This window comes from Sciurus carolinensis, chromosome 1 (genome assembly GCF_902686445.1).
Source record: "Sciurus carolinensis chromosome 1, mSciCar1.2, whole genome shotgun sequence".
Lineage (NCBI taxonomy): Eukaryota > Metazoa > Chordata > Mammalia > Rodentia > Sciuridae > Sciurus > Sciurus carolinensis.
Window position 1 is genome coordinate 12174946 of NC_062213.1, and position 21257 is coordinate 12196202.

The 21257-nt window shown below is 44.0% G+C and overlaps 1 protein-coding gene across 8 annotated transcripts in view; it reads left to right on the plus strand.

Annotated features, from left to right (window-relative positions):
• Positions 1-21257, plus strand: part of Asap1 (ArfGAP with SH3 domain, ankyrin repeat and PH domain 1) — a 330237-nt gene that overhangs the window by 254394 nt on the left and 54586 nt on the right. For 4 of the 8 annotated variants that reach the window (XM_047548811.1, XM_047548846.1, XM_047548831.1 and 1 more), the window contains exons 12-14: positions 4292-4300; positions 5027-5127; positions 9547-9616. In XM_047548811.1, coding sequence (XP_047404767.1) covers positions 4292-4300; positions 5027-5127; positions 9547-9616 — 180 coding nt within the window. The remainder of the gene's footprint in view (positions 1-4291; positions 4301-5026; positions 5128-9546; positions 9617-21257) is intronic. The other 4 variants (XM_047548821.1, XM_047548857.1, XM_047548835.1 and 1 more) reach the window with 1 other exon arrangement.

Consider the following 21257-nt stretch of genomic DNA (forward strand, 5'->3'; position numbering starts at 1 on the left):
AGTGGGCTTCCAAACTAAAAAACTCAAGATCTGATTTCAAAGGACCTTGGATATTGGATTTCATAATAAAGGAAAATTGAAGAGTAAGCACCATTTGTTACATGGGAGAAAGTCAAATGTGCCTGTTTATGTTATGAAATTATTATGGATTAAATTTAAGTGAAGTATTTAAATGCAATGTTAATACCTACATAAAATATTTTTCTTAAACTGTCAGTTTCTCATGCTATCTCACAACAGTAGCATTCTCACATTTTCTAATTTGAAAGGCATTTCTGAGTCCAAAACAAAGATTAAGCAACCATCCTTAAACCGTAGCAAGCCCTGCACCAGCCACACTGGGCCTTTGCAGCAACCCTGAAGGTTTGCTATACTGAGTGGATGTAACGTGCTGTTCTTCGCTTCTCCAGTGCAGTTTCTATGTGCTTTGGAGTTTTCTCAGGTGAAAGTACCTGCTCACCTGGGGAGTAGACATGGTGTCTAGGAAGATCTCTGTGCACTGAGGCAACATCTGTACCCAGCAGTCTGGGCACTTCCTGCACTTGTGATCTGAGGCCTTCCTGAGCATCAGAACCCCAGTAAACTTCAGAATGAAAGTCATTCCATCTCCTAAGAGAAGTGGTCTCCTCCTTGAGAGATTTCTCAGTGTAAAATCAGTTGAAGGACTCAAGTGGAAGGGAGGCTTGGGTAGATTCTGTCTGGGGAGAGAAGCAAGAATTCTTACTGCTTAAGTGCACTTAACCACTTCCTGTCTTTGTTTTGTCACACAGGATTACCTCCTCCTATATATGGATACTTAATTGAAAAAAAAAAAAAGTAAAACAAAGGTTCCTTTTTTGTTTTGCATAGAGACTAATGTTTTCTGCTTACACTAACTAAAGAAAAACTTTTCTATAAACAAAAGGAATATGTACATGATGTTAAGCACATGGTTTATTTTAATTCTACCCCCCAATTAATAAATGAGTTTTCTTTAGCACCATGTCAAGTGTTTTACAAGAAAATTTGATCTTTCACAACATACCTATCCCTTTCACATGACTTTTAATTATCTCATTGCAAAATATGTTTAGAAGCTAATGATTTTTAACAACTTAGATTAAATGTGAGAGGAAAGTATCCACCAGAGGGTCCTCATCATAGCACTACTTTTTGAACAGTATAGAGTGATATAAAAGATTACCTGAGAAATTAAAAGCATCCAACAAACCTTTTAGCCTGCCTATCCCCACCAGGTTCTAACATGGCTAGTATTGAAGGAAACTGTAAGAATTTTAATTGTGAATATGATCCCCAGATTTTTGGAAGGCTTTTTTTTTTTTTTAATTCCTTGTCAAAGTCAAATTAAAGTCTTTATTGTCTTTCAGCAGATGTTCTGTGAAATTATCTTAACCTCTTAGAATAGCCTAACCTCTCAAAAGAACTCTTTGTTCCCTAACTATCTTTAGGGCTATAAATATTCTATTTTTAGTTGTGATATTATCAATCATATTTGGAGTCTACTGAATCATTTCAAAAGTTCCAAGCCTTTGGTTTAAGTCACTGATGGACATGATGGTGTGATTTGCAAGTTTGGGGAATTCCATGTATTGCTCTTCTCTGTCTCCTTTGCAATATGTGACACGTTGCCTGGCACCCCAGAACTGCTCAGTAACATTTAGTAAGACAAAACAGAAGGGATCTTTGTCCATCGTCCACACACTTCATTGAAAATTGAAGTAGTAGAGGTTTGGATTTGAATTGAATACCAGAAGCATTTATAACCCCATTAAATAAGCGAATGTGTAATTGCTTGCAGTTTACAGAGATTGAGATTTTAGTTCGTAATAATAGATTTTATGTTAATACGGATTCAGCTAAGAAAGTGAAGTGATTTGTCTGCACTACTAATAAGAGGATAGGAAAGTGAACTAAAAATAATAGAGCAATTTCATTTACATTTCCTGCCTCACATCATGAAATTTCCCCAAGGTTTTAAGTTCATTGTTTATTTTTAGTATTACATGTATTTGCCCAAATGAGTTTTCATTTGCATTTCTTTCCTGAATACATGCTTAACTTTTGTTATGATACCAATGAATTCGGGACCTGTTTCTTCAGTTGGGTTTATTTATGATTATGTTGATAATTCTCCAATGTCTACTTTGTCAAAAAAAGAAAATCCTTTTAATTTATTTATAGCACTCTGCTAAGCCAGCTGAAAGGCCATTATTTCTCCACGTGCACAAATGATAATTGATAGGTCTTTATGAAGCCCTGAAACTCATTAATAGTTAATTTAGGATTGTTGATGCTTGACTTTTGCTATATACTGCTTCTTTCTGTTCAGTTTAATAAAGTCAAACCCTATATATAGTTAAGGCATTTTATTCACCCTCAGAAATATGTTTGCCTGATGTACAACAAACCCATTCAACCCAAGCGCTTGTTATTTAGAATTTAAGGTTTGTGTAGGCAAATAATAAATATATGTAAGGAATATTTTCACACCAATTTACAGAATAAAATAATTTTCATACATCATTTGTCTGAATCTTTTTAGAAAATTTGAGTACTTTTATTTTTAAAACTTTTATTCTTTTTAGACTTTTATGCTTTTTTAGACTTTTATTCTAAAGGCTATCACATGAGTTAAGGTTAGAGACAGTTTTAAAGCGTTCAGACACCTAAGAATTATGTGGGCATCTGGAGAGAATTCTAGTTCAGTGACAAGGGTTTTGAGGAAGAAGTCTCTCTTTTTTTTTTTTTTTTTTTTTTAATAAGAATTGATATCCAAGGAGATTTTAGATTTTGTTTTTAATGTTCCTGGGAGATAAGGAGGTCCCTAACTCTAAATCAGTAGTTGTAATTCTCCTGTGATTTCCCTGGAGTAAAGCAGCAAGCTTTGTGGATTTCACTAATCCCTGCCCTTGTTTTGTCCCATACCTCAGTTCCCTGCTACCTTGAGCTGATTTTCAGTCTTAATCTTTCTTTATCAGGTTGTGGACACGCTGGTGCCTCCCTCAAGAAAATTGTCCCACCTGTTTCTGGGGACTGTGGCTGGAGGCAGTGGGAGAGTAGGGCTGATCTTCTGCCTGTCTGGCATTTAGTCCAGTCCCTCAGTCATATCTCCATTCAGAAAGCGTGGACATGCCTACCAGGGAGCAGTTAGTGAGCTCAGTTACTGTACAGTTCAAGGCTCTGACCCTGTTTAAAAGTAAACTTTAAGGGAACTTTCACAAGAGACTCCCAGATTTTATTCCATGCCCCACCCCTGCCCACGTGATTAAAATTGTCCAGCTACACCAAAGGAGTCTAGATTGTTAAAGAAATTACTCAGAGTAAGAAAGTGACTTGAATTTGTGACCTCTTTAACTTAAGTCACTTGCCTGGTAAAGCATACAGTCCACTCTTACTACCTGACAGGAGAGCAGGACAGCAACTTGGTCAGAGTGTGAGCCTCCACCTCCATTCAGGGCTGCATGCTCTGCAGGCCTCAGTCCCTGCGTCCCTCCCTCCTGGCTTTTAGGAGGTGTTTGAACACAGAATTCATCACAGGCAGAATATAGCCTCACAGGCACGCTGTCCTAGAGATTTTCCTCCTGCTATTATTAAAGCTGATTTGCCTCACTGAGTACACACTCTTCAACCCAAAGGGCCAAATGTCTGGCCCCTGCCTTGAGGTGTGCTGCCCGAAAGCCATCAGAAAATAGCCAGTGTGGCGATTTAGCTTCCTCCCACAGCACCACCACGTTTCAGGAGTTTCTTATGAACCAGACGCATGTACTCCATTCTCTCCATTTGAATTCCTACAATTTGTGGCTCTTCTTAGGTTTTCTGTTTGTTTTTTTGTTTGTTTTTTGCAGGGCTGGGGATGGAACCCAGGGCCTTGTGCATGCCAGGCAAGCACTCTACCGACTGAGCTATCTCCCCAGCCCCTCTTCTTAGGTTTTCTGAGTAATTGATATTGAGCTTCACTGAGCTGTTGATTCCCTGGCCACACACATTTAAGTCTTGTCAACACTTGATCTTGGTAACGTGTACCTCACGTTCTCCCATTCTGCTGTTTCTGCTGTCACTCAACATGGCCTGCAACAAAACCCCATAGATATATTTTCTGTCCCATCACCCAAGGGTTATCATGATTCTCAAGATACACCTTGGTGTTTTCTGGTATTATTCTTACGGTGATGTTCTCTTTATGCATTATATGAAATGTTTGAATTACGGGTGATAAAGTTTTCAACAAAATTAACTGTATTTTCCAATGTTCTGCCTTTTCTCTCTTTGCTTTTGCCCTTCCTGATCGAAGTCTAGGAGAGTAAGTCCATACTTGCTGTGAGAATGTGTTGTCCTACTTCCATGTCTAGACACCCACGTCCTTGTGCTGTAGTCCAGTATGGTTCATTTGTTTCTTATGATTCCACATCGTCGTGGCTGCTGTGGCCACACAGTCACCAGTGGGCTGCCCTCAGGGACTCCACTTGTGTCATCTGTGGTGTTAGTTCGTAGTAATTCTTTATACCTCAGTGAGAAGGTTCTCCATTTGTAGAAGGTTCCCTTTTATTCAGAAAATATTAGTAGAATATATAAAGGGAGAAGAGGTGCAGCCTGTGGAGGAAGGCCCTTGGGTTGCACGGGTTTTGTTGAGGCCCACTTCTGTTTTTCCATTGCTTCCTGTGCTTGCCCGTGCTCTTAGTGTAAACTGGGTTGAGTCATCTGGTAGTCTCCCAGTGCCCTGTGAGTGTTTGAACTCACTTCAAAGTAGAGCTGGGTTCTTAAAAAAAGAAAGAAAAAGGTAGAGCTGGGCTCTGAACTAGAAATAGGAGCCCAGGCCTTAGCCCCAGCCCTGGCCCTGCCTGGAACTTGCTTTGTGACTGTCAAATGTTTTCCTGTCCTTTTCTTCCTCTAAAATGAAGGCAAGGACCTGGCAGCTCTCAAAGCTTCATAATTCTTAGACCAATGGGCAGAGGCTCAATAGCAGGATAGAGTCAAGGACTGAAAATTGTCTCCAACTTTAGCTTAATCTGTGGCTTCTGTTTTCTAGGATTCCCAGAGCCGGCAAGGAGGGTACAGCATGCATCAGCTCCAAGGCAATAAGGAATACGGCAGTGAGAAAAAGGGCTACCTGCTGAAGAAGAGCGATGGGTACGTGTGGGCCCGCCGGCGTCCCAGGGTGTGATCATGTTCACCGAGTGCTGCTAACTAGCAACTTGTTCTAGTCTCAGATTGGAAAACACACTTAAAAGTTTTCTAATGCACTGACTTTCTTCACATAAGTCTGAGATTTAACCTGTCTTTAAAAAAAAGCAATAGTTGCTTTGTGGCCTCTCCAGATGGCTCCTGTCACTCGTAACCTGTTCTTTCAGGAAAGCAAGAAGTGAGAGGCCCACCTCTCTACTTGTAGTTAGTGCATCGTTCTCTGCCTGGGTGGTGCACCTGGCCATTCAAATCCTAACCTCGGGTCAGCCTTGGCCTTTTCTCTTTTATATTACAGCCAATTTGACAAAGCCCTTCCTGTTCTAACTCTAAAAATAATGCACCTCTAGCCATTTTTGCTGCCCTGGCTCCAGGATTGTCCACTAGCATCTCTCCTGGACTGTGGCACCACCTTCTAACTGGATTCTGTCGCTCACTCTTCTCTCTCTCCAGCTCCCCTGTACATAGCACTCGGGTGGTCTTGTCTTTTTTTGTTGATTTGGTTTTGGTACAGGGAATTTATCCCAGGGGCACTTTATCACTGAGCTATATCCCCAATTCTTTTTATTTTATTTTATTTATTTATTTATTTTTAGTGGTGCTGGGGATTGAGCCCAGGGCCTTGTACATGCAAAGCAAGCACTCTACCAACTGAGCTATATCCCCAGCCCTCCTTTTTATTTTTGAGACAGGGTCTCATTAAGTTGCTGAGGCTGGCCTCAAATGTGTAATCCTCCTGCCTCAGCCTCCCAAGTCTCTGGGATTAGAGGTGTGCTCCACCACATCTGATCCAGAATGATCTCTTACACATCAAGCACATGATGTCATTCGTTTGTTTACATTGCTTCCAGTGACTTCCCTCTGCATACAGAGTATCTTGCCTGGTCTTTCTCTTCCATCTCCTTGTGCCGCTCTGTCCACTGGTCCTGCCACTCTTCCTTTCCATTGCTTGAACATATGATCCTATGTAACAGTGAGTGCCTAAGTAGACTCTTGATCATTCCCCTTACTAATTGTCATCTTTTTTTAGAAGAAAGCTCCTTGTTTTCTGACTGTTTGTGGGTATGTGTTCTTGGCCTCATCAAAGCTGTATGTTATCTGGTTTTGTTTGTTGAAATTGCAGATGTTTCACTTACACATTTCTGGTGTCTCTGTCTTTATGCTCATTCTGTTCATGCTTTCAGCAAGTATCCTTTGAGAATCCTCTGTATCTAGGACTCAGTCTTCAAGGCACCTGAAATATATAGCATTGAGTAAAAGAAAGTCTTTACATTCCAAAGGAAGAAAAAGGCAACAGTGCACTATTAACATTTCTTTGAAAGCAGAAGTATAGAATAATCGCAGTTTTTAAGCACTTTCACCTGAAGTCACAATGCTTTTCTTTAAATTAGAATTGCCTGTTTCTGAGTGGTTAACATCTGCATGTCCCAGGAAGACCAGCCTTTTCATCCGGTATTGTTTAGTTCAGACCCTAAAATCGCCTCTTGTTAGCACCTGCTGAGCGCCTGCCATATTCCAGGCACCCTCGGTCATCTCTGTAGGACTGAGATCATACAGACAGTAACTGCAAGAGCCCAGATTTGAAACTGCGTCTCGGACTTCACGCCGGGGCGTCTCCCCTTCATATTTCAAAGTGGCTCTCGCTGCTGCCGACCAGCCTTGGCATACCCAAAGCATGCTGGCATGCTCCCACTCCTGCCCCTCCTCACACATGCATACAGCAAGCACTCCAGTGTGTGAGGCGGTCTCCTGGTGCTGGGAGGAAAAGGGAGGTGAGATACGGCTTTCACTCTCGCCCTGCTGCAGTCTGTTGGCAAGAGCTAAGGGAAGAGCTGTTGATGTTAGAGTTGGGAGGTTGGAAGCCAAGTGGTCCAACTCCTGATGATTGCTCAGGCAGCACAGGTGAACAGCCATAACCCCCAGTTAATGGTGGTCGCCTCTGTGGAAGAAGGTACTGCCGTGCCTGTGCCTCAGACAGAGTCATTTGCCAGCAGTAACCACTGGTAATGTTGTGATTTTCTCCTAAGGGTCGTTTGCATTAGTAATTTCTGACCCAATTTTTTAAAATGTTGCCTGTTGGGGCTGGGGAGATAGCTCAGTTGGTAGAGTGCTTGCCTTGCAAGCACAAGGCCCTGAGTTCGATCCCCAGCACCAAAAAAAAAAAAAAAAAAAAAAAATGTTGCTTGTTTCTTAAGGATTGTTACACAATTTGAAACCAATTTGAAATGTTTAATAATCTTAAAACTTTATGGCCCAGAGGCATTTATTGAGAGGCAAAGGAGCAATTGCTTTACGTGTATTTTCTCAAAGCAACCCCAGAAGGTGGGCATTATTATCTTCACGGTACAGGCAAGGAAAATGAGTCTGTAAGAGGTCAGATAACACAGGTGATGTGACAGCTTTGCCAGGATTATGCCAGATGATGTGGGGTCCAAAGCCCAAGTGATCCAGCATCAAAATCCATACACACCAAGTCGTGCAAGGCTACTTTTTAATAGAAAAGAGCTGTAGAAGATTTGCAAAGCTCAGGAGCTGCTGCTCTCAGCTGTGCAGGGGCATATCTTAATGTCACTCTCCTTCCTCTGGCCATCTGGAATGCCTCATGAGCAGTCTCTCAGCCAGGAAGGTCAGTGCTTTTGTGTTACCTTCCTCAGCTTCGTTAGCTGTGCAAGAGAATGTGGATATTTATTTTATGGTTCCTTAATATACATAAGAAAAACTGATGAATAAAAGCTTAACTAAATTAAATCAGTAAACTGATCAGGGCAAGTTTCCCCAAGGTTGAGTAGTTTGATGAGTTGGTGGTTTGTATTTGAAATGCATTGCTAGGAAGGGTGCTGCTAGCTGCACAGAGACTGCCTTGCCCATCATCACAAGCTTCTGCGACAGTGAGATGAGATCAGTGCCACTTGCAGAAAGCTGATACCATTAACCAGATGCAGGCATTATCATTTGATGGATATTAGCTCTGATATCCTAGTTAGTACTTTTCCTAGTCAGTTCTTGCAAAAGGAAGTATGTGGTTTAGCTGCAATTGGAGGATAGTTTTCAAGTAGTGGATCTAAACTACCTCCTGAGGAGACATATCATTTGGAGCACAGCGAGTTCAGTTTACATGGAGTCAAATTCTCATTACCCTCTGAAAAACATGCTCTGGAACAAACCATACTTGTAGCAGTTACATATATAAGAAGAGAGTGTTATCGGTGTTGGTTTTAAACTTACGTTGTGGCAGTTTCCTTAGAGGATTAATTTAAGAAGGAAAAGAAAAATGCAAGTTACCATTTTAAAGTCTGGGAAAGATAGAATGGTCTCTGCTGGTGTTGTTCGTTTCCGTGGCAACAGAAGGCATGCAAAGCCCTCTCCCAGCCCAGGGAATCCTACTCCCCGCCCATTTCCGTCTCCCTGGTGGCAGTGGTCCCAAGCAGCACGGCCACGCCTGCTGCATGTGCACAGGTCTGCCCTACCTGCAGTCTCTTAATCGCACCTGGAGCTTCACCGGAAACTCTTCCAAGTTGAAATTCGTGCTCTTTGACGTTTTCCATCCTTCAGCATCATCAGTTTTTTCAAAACATGTTTCTCACCTACTTGCAAATGCTTTCCACAGTTAGCTCCCACGAGAACCAGGAATAGCTCTTTTTCCAGGGGCCCTGGAAGACCCCAGTGGGGAGGTGTATGAGTCACCAAAAATACTCATGATCGTTCTTGTGCCTTGGACCCTGAGCTCTTTTTTCTACATCTGAGGCAGCCTCACCCCCATTCTTCTCCCTAATGGCAGATATCATAACTTTCAAAAATGCATTTAAAGGGCTGGGGAGATAGCTCAGTCGGTAGAGTGCTTGCTTTACAAACACATGACCCCGGGTTCGATCCCCAGCACCGCAAAAAAAAAAGAAAAAAAAAATGCATTTAATTGTAGATGTAATCAGTTAATAGAGCTTTCTGACAGACAATTGACAGATATGGTTCAAATCTCCTTAGACAATTGACAGATATGGTTCAAATCTCCATATACAATTCCTAATATAGGTCTGGGCCCCCTTTTCAGAGAAGAGTATTTTTTACCTGTATTGTAACCATAATTAATGTGTTCATTCTCCTGCTGTTAAATTTGTTTTTTCTATCTCTCATTTTCACCATCAAAAACAGTGTCATAATGAGCATCTTTGTGTATGCCTGCCTGTCTGATTTACCCTCTACCTGGGATAGAAAAGGCAACCAGAATTTTCTATTTTGTGTGATTTAAACAAGGGGGTCAGGTTTTTTTTCTTTTGGAGTGGGGTTTTTTTTGTAATTATTGTTTCACATCATATGGTATGATTACGTGACTCAGACACTACATGCAGTTCTGCTGGGCTTGCTCCCTAGGATCCGGAAAGTGTGGCAGAGGAGGAAGTGTACCGTCAAGAATGGAATCCTGACCATCTCGCACGCAACCGTAAGTGTGTCTGTGGTGTCCTTCTAGGTCACCACCAGAAACCTTTCTTTTGGTTCCCTCAAACTGAATCAGATATTGGTTGATCTTACAATCGTATCTTTCGGGAAATACCATTGGCTGTTCTGAAAAGCCTAGTTCCTGCCTTATAAAATTCTTTGCCTGGAAAAGTAATGTAGGAAACAGAAGGATGTGTGTAGAGATGTACAGTCGTGCTGGCCGGCCAGAGAGCACAGTGAAACAAGTAAGCTCTGTTTTGCCTTTTTAAACTAGCAGAGAATTATTTTTGATTCTCAAAGATGCAGGGGTCCTAATGGAAAACGTATCACTCGGTGGATGGCAGAGTTTGTTCCAGGTGTCTTTAAAGATATGTGTGCGGCATAACCCAGTAATGTTAGCGTCAAGGACAAACTCTCAGGTGAACTGCTGTGGCCTGTGCCGCGTGGGGCCCTTGAGTTAGGATAAGCAGTCCGTGCCTGCAGGATTGCAGAAACAAGGATGGGCATTTATGACACTGGCAATTTTTTGTTACAGCTAAGTTTACATTTCTCTATCAAAGAGAGGAAGTACTGCTTACCTTCATAAAGTTTATTTTATTTCACCACCCCAACAGCCCATGTGGTATCGGAACCTTCCTTTTACAGATAAAGAAATTGGACCCTAGAGCTCCAGCTTGTCTGGTAACTGGTGGAGTAAGAAATTCAAGCTTGGTTCTGTCAGGCCTTAGTCCAGGGTGTCCTGCTAGTGTGTCTCTTCCTGTAGAGCCCTCCTGTTCTGCACTCTCCGCTCTCTGCAGTCACTCATCTGCTCCTGATGATCTGTCTTTAGCAGGCACATGGCCCTAGACACACGGAAGGTGCTTGGTCTTGTGGCCTCGTACGTGATGGCATGTATTAGTAGTCCTTCATGAACCTCGAGCAGTTGCCTCATCTCTGTCCCCTGCCCCCTGAAGAACCCTGTGTTGAGTTCTGTCCTTAGATGGTCCAGCTGAGATTTTAACCATCATGCCAGTTCTGGCCAGCCACCCATCCAATAGCAGAAACCCTACCTGCAGACTGGATGGGTTAGGGGTTGTCATTGAGGCTGTCTAGCAATTGTTCTTTTATTTAGCATTTGTTAACTGAGTTCCATTCACCCTTGTGGCTGGCCTAAGCATCAAGTTACATGGATGGAAAATAGGTCCTTTGGACCTACTCATATTTAATTCCATACACTGTTCCGTTTATACTAGAGTGAAGTTTCTGGTCTTTTTGACTATTTAGATTGTGAATTTTTAGTCAGAGATTTATGACGTGTCCCCTAACTTTATTGACCTTCTTCTGAGACCTCTCCCCGTGGATTTGTCTGGTCACAGCCCTCTCAGCAAGCATTTTGAGAGCTACATGTGGCCTTACCCTGTTCTGTCCATGTGCTTTTCTTAGGAGTTTCTGTGGAAAGCAGAGTAGTGTGACGGGAGATAGCATAGTTGATGAAGTGCATCAGCAGCCCTGCTTAATAGTTTTATGACCTTGGGCACTTTGCTAAAAATAAGAAATAAATGAGTTCTCTTCTCCTTCCTTCTTTTCTGCCAGAAGACATTATTGTGGTTAAGCCAATTGTTTATGTGCATTCTTTCTAATTAACAACAAGTATCACATCGACCACTTGGGCGGCTGGGAGAATGGGCTGTGGCATCTGTCAGGTGGGAGTCTGAACCCCAGCTTTGCTGTTGACTGTGTGACCTTGAGAAAAAGATGATATGGGTATTGAGTGACACATGCCGTGTGTGCAGAGTGATAGTCATTGCTGTAACTATTAGCTCCTCAGAGGTCACTGGTGGTACCGAGCTCTGTTGATGAGCAGCCCCTCCTGCTACAGATCGGGAGCTCTCCTGCCCCAGAGCAGCCCAGGGGAAATGGGCCCCTCCCCACTTGTGGTTCCTTCCCCGACTTGTGTTATTCTGTTCCCCACTTTTCATTGGTTTTAGTCCCCCCTCTTTTTGCTGCTAATCACATCACTTACGATCATATTCCTGCCTCCATAGGAAAGTCTCTAGCCAGTTTTAGCCAGTTTTCCCCACTTTTCAGACACCATTGTTTACTTAGGATTAGCTGAAAATTGGGGCCAGTATTTCCTGGGAAAATGAAAAGATGAAGTGACTTTGAAACAGTCGGGGAAAGAGCCTTTTGATTCTTTATAATAATTACTACTTCTTAATTGCGCAGATTACTGGGATTCACACTGACATTTCCACACATGCTCGCATCAGGCTCCGATCACATCCACCATGTTGCTGCACTCGCCGTCCCGCCTCCTTCTCTTCCTCACTCTCCACTCCCCAGGCCTCTTTCCCGTCCCTAACAGCCCTTCTGCTACTGGAGAAGGGTTTTTATTGTCAGAAAACCTGGAACCTTTATTCAGGAGTCCCATAACACCTGAAAATTCCTCCAGCTCAAAGACACCCCACCCCACCCGAGCCATGAATGTCACCTTTGCAGATTGTTGTTAACATTGACTCAGGAGAGCACCAGACTAGTGGCACAATGTCTTTGGCTTGACCACCTGAGTAATACCTGCTCGGGAGTGATTCATCTCCCTGACTTACTGCTGCAGGGAGAAATACTTTCCTATGTACTCCTGAAGAATTACCTACAGCCCATCCCTAAAGATTTCACCCACAAATCCATTGCTTTTCATGGATCTGTTCAAAGATGTGTTTTTATTTACTATTCAAGGTAACATGACCTTGTGGGAATTTCTGCATTTGCTGTAATAATCGTAGCTTGTCTGTGAACCATCGGGTTCAGTGCCCTTTTCTTCTGCTCTGCACTGTTTGTGATTGTTTTCCTTCTTGGTACTGAGGATTGAACCCAGGGGCACACTACCACCAGGCTGCATCCCCAGCCCTGTTTTACTTTTTAAGTTGAGGCAGGGCCTCACTAAGTTGCCCAGGCTGGCTTTGAGTTTGCAGTCCTCTTGCTCAGCCCCCCAGGGAGCTGGGATTAAGGCTTGCACTACTGTACCTGGTTGATACTAATATTTAATCATTTTTTCCTGCTGGCATCCAGGGCCTTACCGTGCTATACAAGGGCTTTGCCGCTGAGCAACACCCCCAGCCCCAGCTAGACTTTGTAAACATGGTATAAGATGCTTTTGTTTCAGAATCCCAACTCTTAATAAACCTGTGGCAAAACTTAAGTATAAAGAAGCTTATGTAGTCACTGAACCATTCTTAGCAGATTTCTATACTTTGGGTTTCACTGTGGTGGGCTTGAAGTCTGAGGCCCGGACTTAACCCTGTTCATCCCCCAAGCAGGAAGCTCTGGGCTGCTGTGGGGAGCTGAGGGGGGGCCTCGGCCAGTTCTTTCCTTTCTGCCTTCAGTGCTCTTTTCTTTTTGTTGAACTAAAACCAGACACGGGGTCTCACACCTAGCTCCCTTGGCCCTGGTGAAGGTGGTTGGTGTGAATTGCTGTTCCCACTAGTGTTGACAATCCCCAGAGCAACTTCAGCTGCCGTCTTACTGCCAGTCTGTGCCTTTGAGTTGTTTGCATTTCCTTCTTTTTTTTTGACTAAAAGCAGTATAAACAAACATAAACATTGTAAAAATAATAAAACAAAGAAATAGAATATTAGAATTATAGTTTATTACCTCATTGTAGTAATCCTGTATAAAAGCATACGCAGCTGTGCTTTTTAAAACCCTCACTCCCTGAATTAATTAACCTTGATGCGATGTACTTTTTAGATAATGGTTGAAAAAGGAATGAGAACTGCTGTTCATCGAGTATGTGGTGTTCCCTGCACTTAGTCTTAAGAGAGTCCTCAGGATGGGTGCTCCTACCTTCATTTCTCTCTAGGCTGAGGTTCCCGAGTGGGGACTGTCCTGCTCATCTTGAATTCCTTATAGGAGCACATTGCCCAATGTGTGGTTAGTACTCAGTGAATACGTCCTAAATGAAACTGCATCTTGTAGATGAGGCTCGGAGACACTGAGCCCATGCAGTTTGTAAATTGCTGGATGAGTTCCAAAGCCCATGCACTTTCTACGAGACTGTAGGCCTCGCCTTAAATGCCAGATTATTATTAGGTCTTTGAAACTTTCAAGACCAATAGCCATCTCTTTGGAACGAAGCCACTTCCCATGTCATTGAATCAATCAGGGTCTTCAGATAGAGAAGGCTGCGAGGACTTTTAGGAGGGGAGGGGAGTGCTGGTCCTGGGAATATTGCAAGGGCCCTAGGAGTTTACCCTTGAATCTTCAGTCTGCCTAAATGATACATTTTTTAAATGCCTCTACATGCCCTTAGAATTAACACCATAGCAGCCATTAAATTCTTAGTCCCTTGTTTCTCAATCTGATGGCACTAAAAGTACTTCAGTGTCAGACAGAAGTCCAATAAAAAAGTTTGGTGTTTTACTCAAAAAAACTAGGAATCCAGCTGGCCTTGAACAGGTGAGCATCTGCAGATGACGTGGGGGTCCACCTGCCAGAGGCCCATTGTCTTCAGCAGGGAAATTCAGAGCACAGCCTGGAGTCTACCTGTGAGTTCGTGTGCACTGAGCTGCTTCCTGTGCATGCTCCATTACTGAGTTTGTGCCCTCCTCTGTAAAACTGGCTGGTAATAGTCCCCATCTCTCAGTGTGGCAAGAAATTAAATAAAATGATGCATTTAAAGACTTCGGAGAGCCTAGACCACAATAAGTGTTTCCTGAGCTCCACAGGTATTATCAACTCAGTGAGCTGAGGTGGGGGCTGCTGCTTCCAGAACCCTGGAGACAGGCTACCTGTGTTTGAGCTCTGTCTCTGACACTGAATCCAAGCAAGGATTCCCATCTAGATAAAAGGGACCCTTGACAGGGCAGTGCCTAACTCATAGGCAGTCATAGGCAGTTGTACAGGTGAAATGAGTTCGTTGATTATGGGCACTTAGGGCAGATGTGGGGCAGGACTGCTCAGTGCATATACCCTGTCGTCATTCTTTGTCATCTTCCCTCCATTTAAATTGTGGTTTGCAGGAGTTCTTTGGTACTGCTATTCCCTTACCTCCTCAACATACTTTACAAAGCCAGTTTGGGTAAGTATTTCTCATAGAAATTTAATTTCTGCCTGTTAAGGCTTAACTGCAGCTCCATCACCTCCCAGGGCATTTCACTAAGGCAAGAATTCCATGTGTCTCTGCCCTGGGGCTCTTTGAATCAGAGAACAGTTCCCCAGGACTACAGGTTTTGGGCCTATCCAGAACGCTGAAGATAACCGCTGCAGGGCTTTGAAGGATGCACTAAGAGCATTTGGGAAGCCCAAGGAGCCTGGAAAAGACTGCTCCTGTCCCTGAGTATATTGTAACTCCTGTCTGGCTGGCCTTTAAAGCTCTGAGGCTGTTCTGGACTCCTCTCTGAGCCCACCTCTTTGTCCCCATTGTCACTGGGAGAAGAGAATATTTTTCTTCAGTGGATTAGAAAACAGCACTGGGAATTCAAAGAGGGCAAACTTTAGAGCCAGTTAGACCGAGGCGATGCCCCTGACAAGCCATAGAGCCTTGGATAAGCTACTCAAACACCTTCCAAGACCCTGATCAAAAGAAAAATGTGTAAAGGTCTGGAGATATAACTTAGGGGGTTCAATCCCCTACCAGAAGAGGTGCCTCCTGTCTGTCCGTGAGACCCCCCTCCACACTGCCACCAGGATGGAATCTGCTGGGAGGCATTGCAGCCAGGGAGTTCACCAGAGCTGGCACCACACTGTTTGAACTTTCAGCTTCTAAAACTGTCAGCTGAATAAACCTTTTTTCTTCATAAGACACCCAGCTTCCAGTATTTCAGTGGAGTAATAAAGCAGGCCCAGACACTGCCTGCATGCTACCCTTTACATGTGCTTTCCATTTACCTTTCGTTACCCTTCACAGGGAGGTATGTTATCTCTGTTTTAATGGGAAGAACCCTGAAAGTCATACAACCAGTAAGTGCTGGAACCAGATTTGAACTCGGGAAGTTGAAGTCCAAATCCTGTGCCACCTCCTACAAGGAAGCAGAACGCTGGACACTTGTGCTGCATCCCTGAGTTCATTGCCACAACAAAGATGGCTTTATTTTCTCTCTCCATGCTAAAGAGCTCAGAGGAGCTAAGGTACTTGCTCTTGGCTCCATTTGTAGACGCCAGGCCTGATTGCCTCCATATGAGATTTTTTCCCCTCCATTCTGCCTGGTACCTTATAATATGAATAAATTGCAATAAATTGCTTTTCTAAATTAACAGAATATTGCTTTGCTCCAGACACACCAAACTTTCATGAGCCTCAGTTCCCAAAGTGTGGCTTCATTAAAGCTAGGTATTGTGTGGCCGTCTCCCATGTGGGCATCAGAGAACCTCAAGCACTGCAGCCTTGATTTCTTCTTTTGGCAAATCCTCTGGAATAACAAGGGTGTCACAGACTTAATGCTGCCTCGGATTTAAGGACCTGCCAGATAAATCTCCCCTGCTTTCATGTTGAACAGAGATTAGCGGAAACTCCAGCAAGAAACTTGTTTCATAAACGAAGAAGGGAGGATGAAATTGAAGAATTAAAATTGAAAAGAGGCTTCAGATCAAAACCTTGGCCTCACGACTGGTGAGGGTTGTGGTCCCGAAGCCCCCTGCCTTGGAGGTCCTCACGGAGCGTGTCATTCCTGGTGCTTCCCCTGCAGCTCTGTAATTCTAGTAGAAAAGTCGGTAGAGAAAATCTCGTTAATTCAGAGCCCACAAATCAAGAAAGCATGTCCACTTGGTAAAATAGATGCGGTTGGTCGTTCAGGGGTAAGAAGACTAAAGAAAAGTCATGATTCTGCAGTTTCGAAGGTATGAAACAAAAGGCTTGCAGTCAAATCAGTCAGCTTTCATGACCTGCACCCACCCTCCCCGTTACAGAAAAGTAAGGTTTCTTAAAAACTCTCTGCCTTCATCAGATGTTCTGCTGAGACCTTAAGGTAGAGTGCATTAGCCTCTCTGTGCCTTGGTTCCTCATTTGTTAAGTGTGGGGCAGTACAGTGGTGCTTACTGATGGGGCCGTCAGTAATTGTGCTAATTAAACAAGCATGGGAAACCCTCAGCACAGTGCGCAGCCCACTAAATGCCACACACCTGTGGAGAGACTGCCCCTGCTCTGAGGGACAGACCTGGTTCATGAGGATGGGGTGGGCCTGGTAGACATTCTCTCACCCACTCACTGCCTGCTTTGTGGACATTATGGTTTAGGTCTGGCATGTCCCCCAAGGCTTGCCTGTTTAAAGCCTGGTTCCCAAATGCATTGAGGTTCGGAGATGGGGCTTTTAGGCCATAATTGGAGGGCTCTACCCTCATTAGTGGACTAACCCCAGCAGCTGGATGCACTCCCTGGAGGCAGGACCTGGTTGGAGGAAGTCAGCACTGGGGCTCATGCGCTCCCCAGCCCCTTCCTCTCTCTGCTTCCTGGCTGCCAGGTTGAGCAATTTCCTCTGCCAAGACCTTTCGCTATGACATTTGCATTGGAGCCAACTGACTATGGACCAAACACCCTGAAACTGTGAGCCACATAGATCTTTCATGTTATTGTCAGGCAGTTTGGTCACAGGAACATTAATCTGACCAATACAGTTGACAAACTGTGATGAGAATGTTTTTTAAAAAATGGATTATAGGGCTGGGGAGATAGCTCAGTCGGTAGAGTGCTTGCCTTGCAAGCACAAGGCCCTGGGTTCGATCACCAGCACCACCAAAAAAACAACAACAACAACAAAAAAATGGATTATAGCTCAGATGTTTCATCATCAAATTATTGCATTTCTTATAAATATTATAGGTCAGGAGGTTTGTGGTATCTAACTTGTTGGATTACAAGGCATGGATCAAAGAGGCTACTATAGCTAAGCAGAAAATGTGAAAGATCACTCTCCATCTTTATTTTTCCTCTCTAGCTTACACATATTAGAGAAAACGTTGACCCCTGAACTTCTGAGTTTGGCTTATTTCACTTAACACAATGTTCTCTAGTTCCATCCATTTTCCTGCAAATGACAATTTCATTCTTCTTTATGGCTGAATAAAACACTATTGTGTATATGTGTGTTTCCTTTATTCATTCATCTATTGATGGACACCTGGGCTGGTTCCATAGTTTGGCTATTGTGAATTGTGTTGCTATAAACATGGGTGTGCACATATCACTATAATATCCTGTTTTGAAAAGAATACAGCTGTGCATGTTGCCAATTGAAAAGAAAAAAAAGTAGTTTACAAAATAATCTGTACAGGTTTGATCAATGGATGCTTAAAAAAAAAAAAAAAAAACAGAAAAAGGATACCTGGCACGCCTCTCGTTAATATCAGGGTGATAGTAGTGTGGATCACTGGGTGTAAAAGTGGGCTTAACACGTGATGTTCAGTTTCTTCTTTGCTTCATCTGTCTCCTAATTTTTCTTCAGTGACTAGGCATTATTTTAATGAAAAATAAAATTTGTGAAAGGACAGGCTTCAGACTTGGAGGGAACAGAATCGTAAAATCTTCAGCTGACAGATGTAACACCTGTATTTGGAGAAGCTCTCGGAGCCTTGGAAAGAGGTGCCACCCAAGAGCACCTGCAGGTGCACCTGCCCTTCCCTGCTGGCTGTCAGGGCTGCCCGGGTAGCTTCCGCGCCCTGGAGAATCAGTCTTGAATCGCTGGTTGGAAAGCCTGTGGAGCCCTCCCCAGCCTCTGGCACCTTATCTTCCATTCAGGCCCTTCAGGGCTCTTCTGTCGTCTTCTCTGGTTGCTCTTGGCCTCCTCCACCAGCCACGCCCTGAAAGGCAGGGCTGGCTGTCCCTCCCTGCTCAGCTTCCTTCTGCAGATTGCCACCGCCCTGGGAAAGGAGCCCCTCAGCACCCTGTGCAAGGCCCTGCCTGCTTCTCTGCTCAGCATCACCAAGGGCTGCCTGTACCCACTCATGCTCCAGGCCTTTCTACCTGCAGCTCCACACCTGCCCGCTCATCTGGTTGGTCCTGCTCCCTCCTCCCCCAGGTCCTCACTGGAAAGGTCCAGCTGCCTCTCTGCTACATAACCAAGAGCTCAGGCCCCAGGGCTCCCTGGGCACCAGGCTTGTTCTGGAACATGTTCAGGTCTGTTTCTCAGAGCTGCTTGAGGGCATGGACCTCATGATTTTCAGATGTGTTAAGAATGTGGTAGAAACTTAATATATCAAAGGAATGAATAACTATTTCATATTCTTTATCAATTTTGAAAGAGAATCAAATAACCTGAGGAGATATTAAGATGGAAGTCAATCTTGGAACTTGCGCTCTGTCTGCTTGTAACCCTGCTCTGCTCAGGAGCTCTAGTGCTGGGAATGCCGTTTTGCTGTCTTCCACCTGTACTGCACAGCAGAGGCAGAGGAGGAGTGGGCACGGGCCTTGATCCACTCACACCGCCTCCTTTATGAGAGATCTCGGGAATGTCACTTAACTTCTGGGTGCCTTAATTTCTTCATCTAGTAAAAGATACTAATAAGACTTCCCTCCCAGGGAAGGTGTGAAAGGCACCTGAATCTAGTCTTTTCCTTTGAATACCTGCTGTACGCTTGGCACATTTTAATAGGGGGGAAAAGTGTACCCTTGATGGGTAGAAAGACAGAAAGCCAAAGGAGAGAGAAGAGCCAGGAAGAAAGACAGCAGGGTGTAAGAAGGACCACCATGGGAAGGGGGGCCAGCAGCTGTGGACATGCGGATGGTGAGACCTGAGGGAGGGAGGCAGGAGTCAAGGGCCCGTGGTCTAGGCTGTAGACAGCAGGAAGGGCCAGGCCCTCCATAGTGGCAAGAGCCAAGTCGGTGGGAGGGGCCTTTCGTGGCACCTGGAGGTGGGGATACAGAAGGGTTTTTATTCTGAGTGGGACAGGAATCATCAACAGCAAGGACTCAGTGCATTGAAATGTCCTTGGGTTTTTCCTTTTTTCCTCTTGTACTTAAACAATATGAAAGTATTTCCGAAACCATCCCACCCTGATGTAGCCCAGAGCAAGTCATTTAGTTTTACTTTGATTTTACTCTGTGTTGAAACCCCAGAGAAGATTACATCTTCTTTAATCAATATACCTATAATTTACTACTAAATGTCAAAGTTCTTTGGAATTTCGGGAAGTTATACAAACATCTGGAATTACTATCATTACCGCGGTGATCTCCGAGCTTGACGCCTTGGTCCCTGGCCTTTGGCTAATCATACCGCTCCCCTTGCTGGCATCCACAGGCTCAGCACGGGGCATGTCCTCTGCTTAGACAGTCAAAACTTGTGTTCTTTGCTCCTGAAAAGTCACATTTGACGTGATAGGTCACTTGTCAGATTCCTCCCTGGCACCCAGCTTGGGAAACACCCTGAGACAGGCTGTGTCCATGTCAAACAAGGGTCTGTTAATGTGGCAAAGGTCAGCCCAGTAGCCTCGATGGGCTTCTAAGGGAAGAAAACTGAAGTTGTAGTCCAATCATGAATGACTAAACTGTAGAAAGCTTTCCAGCAAAACGGTGCTTAGCGGTGAGACGTGGATGGTGCTTGAATGCAGTTACTAGCGAGCTGAATGGGTTTCCTTTTTTTTTTTTTTTTTTTTTTAAGATGTTGCGTTTATTATTTGGTGTATCCGTTGGTAAGAAACACCAGAAAACATTTGGGAAGGAAAAGAAATCAGCGTGTTAGCCCTCTGCCACATTCAGATGTGAAGTGTCTAAAAAGTCTAAAATTTTCCAAGACAGATTTCACTACTTAAGAATCCTGAAACCTCTTATTACACGTAGTCAGTTAAAACTGGGGAAGTTCTTCCTTTTATCTGGCTCAAATCTTCTACAATTTAAGTACATTTCTTTTCATCTGTGCAAATGGAAAACAGCTGCCCAGCCTTCCCGTCACAACCTTTGCGAACTTGAAGGTGGTTATTTAATCACCCCCAGCTGCCTTCCCTTGGACTAAGCAGTGCCTTCAACCCATCTTAGGAGTTTCCACTTCCTACCTCTTTAATCATCTCTCCATCTCCCTAAGCTTTCTACGTCCTTCTTTAAATGTGGGTTCTAAAGTGGAACAAGAATCACACCATTAACTGGGTCACATCCTTTTCAGATCACTGCACGTCATAGTCATTCATATGGGAAATCTGGTAATTTTATCAGCATCCAAAGAGAGAAGATGTAGGGCTAGCAGTTTCTTTGACCCTAGGCTGGGCTAGGTTTGTGACTGCAGATGCTAGTTTTGGAGTTTGAGGCCCTTAGCAGGCTGAGCTCCGGGTCTGTTGTAAGACACTGTGCAGGTCTGGTTGACCCTCTCCCCTCCTGCCTGGTTTCAGCAGCCAGTTGAACCCAGGAACCCTTTCCCAAGCTCTGTGCCTGGGCAGGAATTGCTCTTACTTACTCCTGGTTCCATTTCTAAATCCAAGGGTACACGCAGTGATCATGAAATGCCTTGGGGTTTCACCTCCTCTTCTTAGATGGCTTGTTTTGGAACAGGGGATAAGGGTCGTGGTTTTCTATGTCTAATGTCATTGAAGTCACAGCAGGAAGATCTTGATTTGGTCTAGAGAGTACCGGAAGGTAAGCACCATCATTGAGAGCCTGTTGTCTAGGAGAGATGCAGCATGTCATTGATTGTCTTGACCATGTTCCATCTCTGTTGTTTGGGACTGTCTCCCCCTTCTGTCTGTCC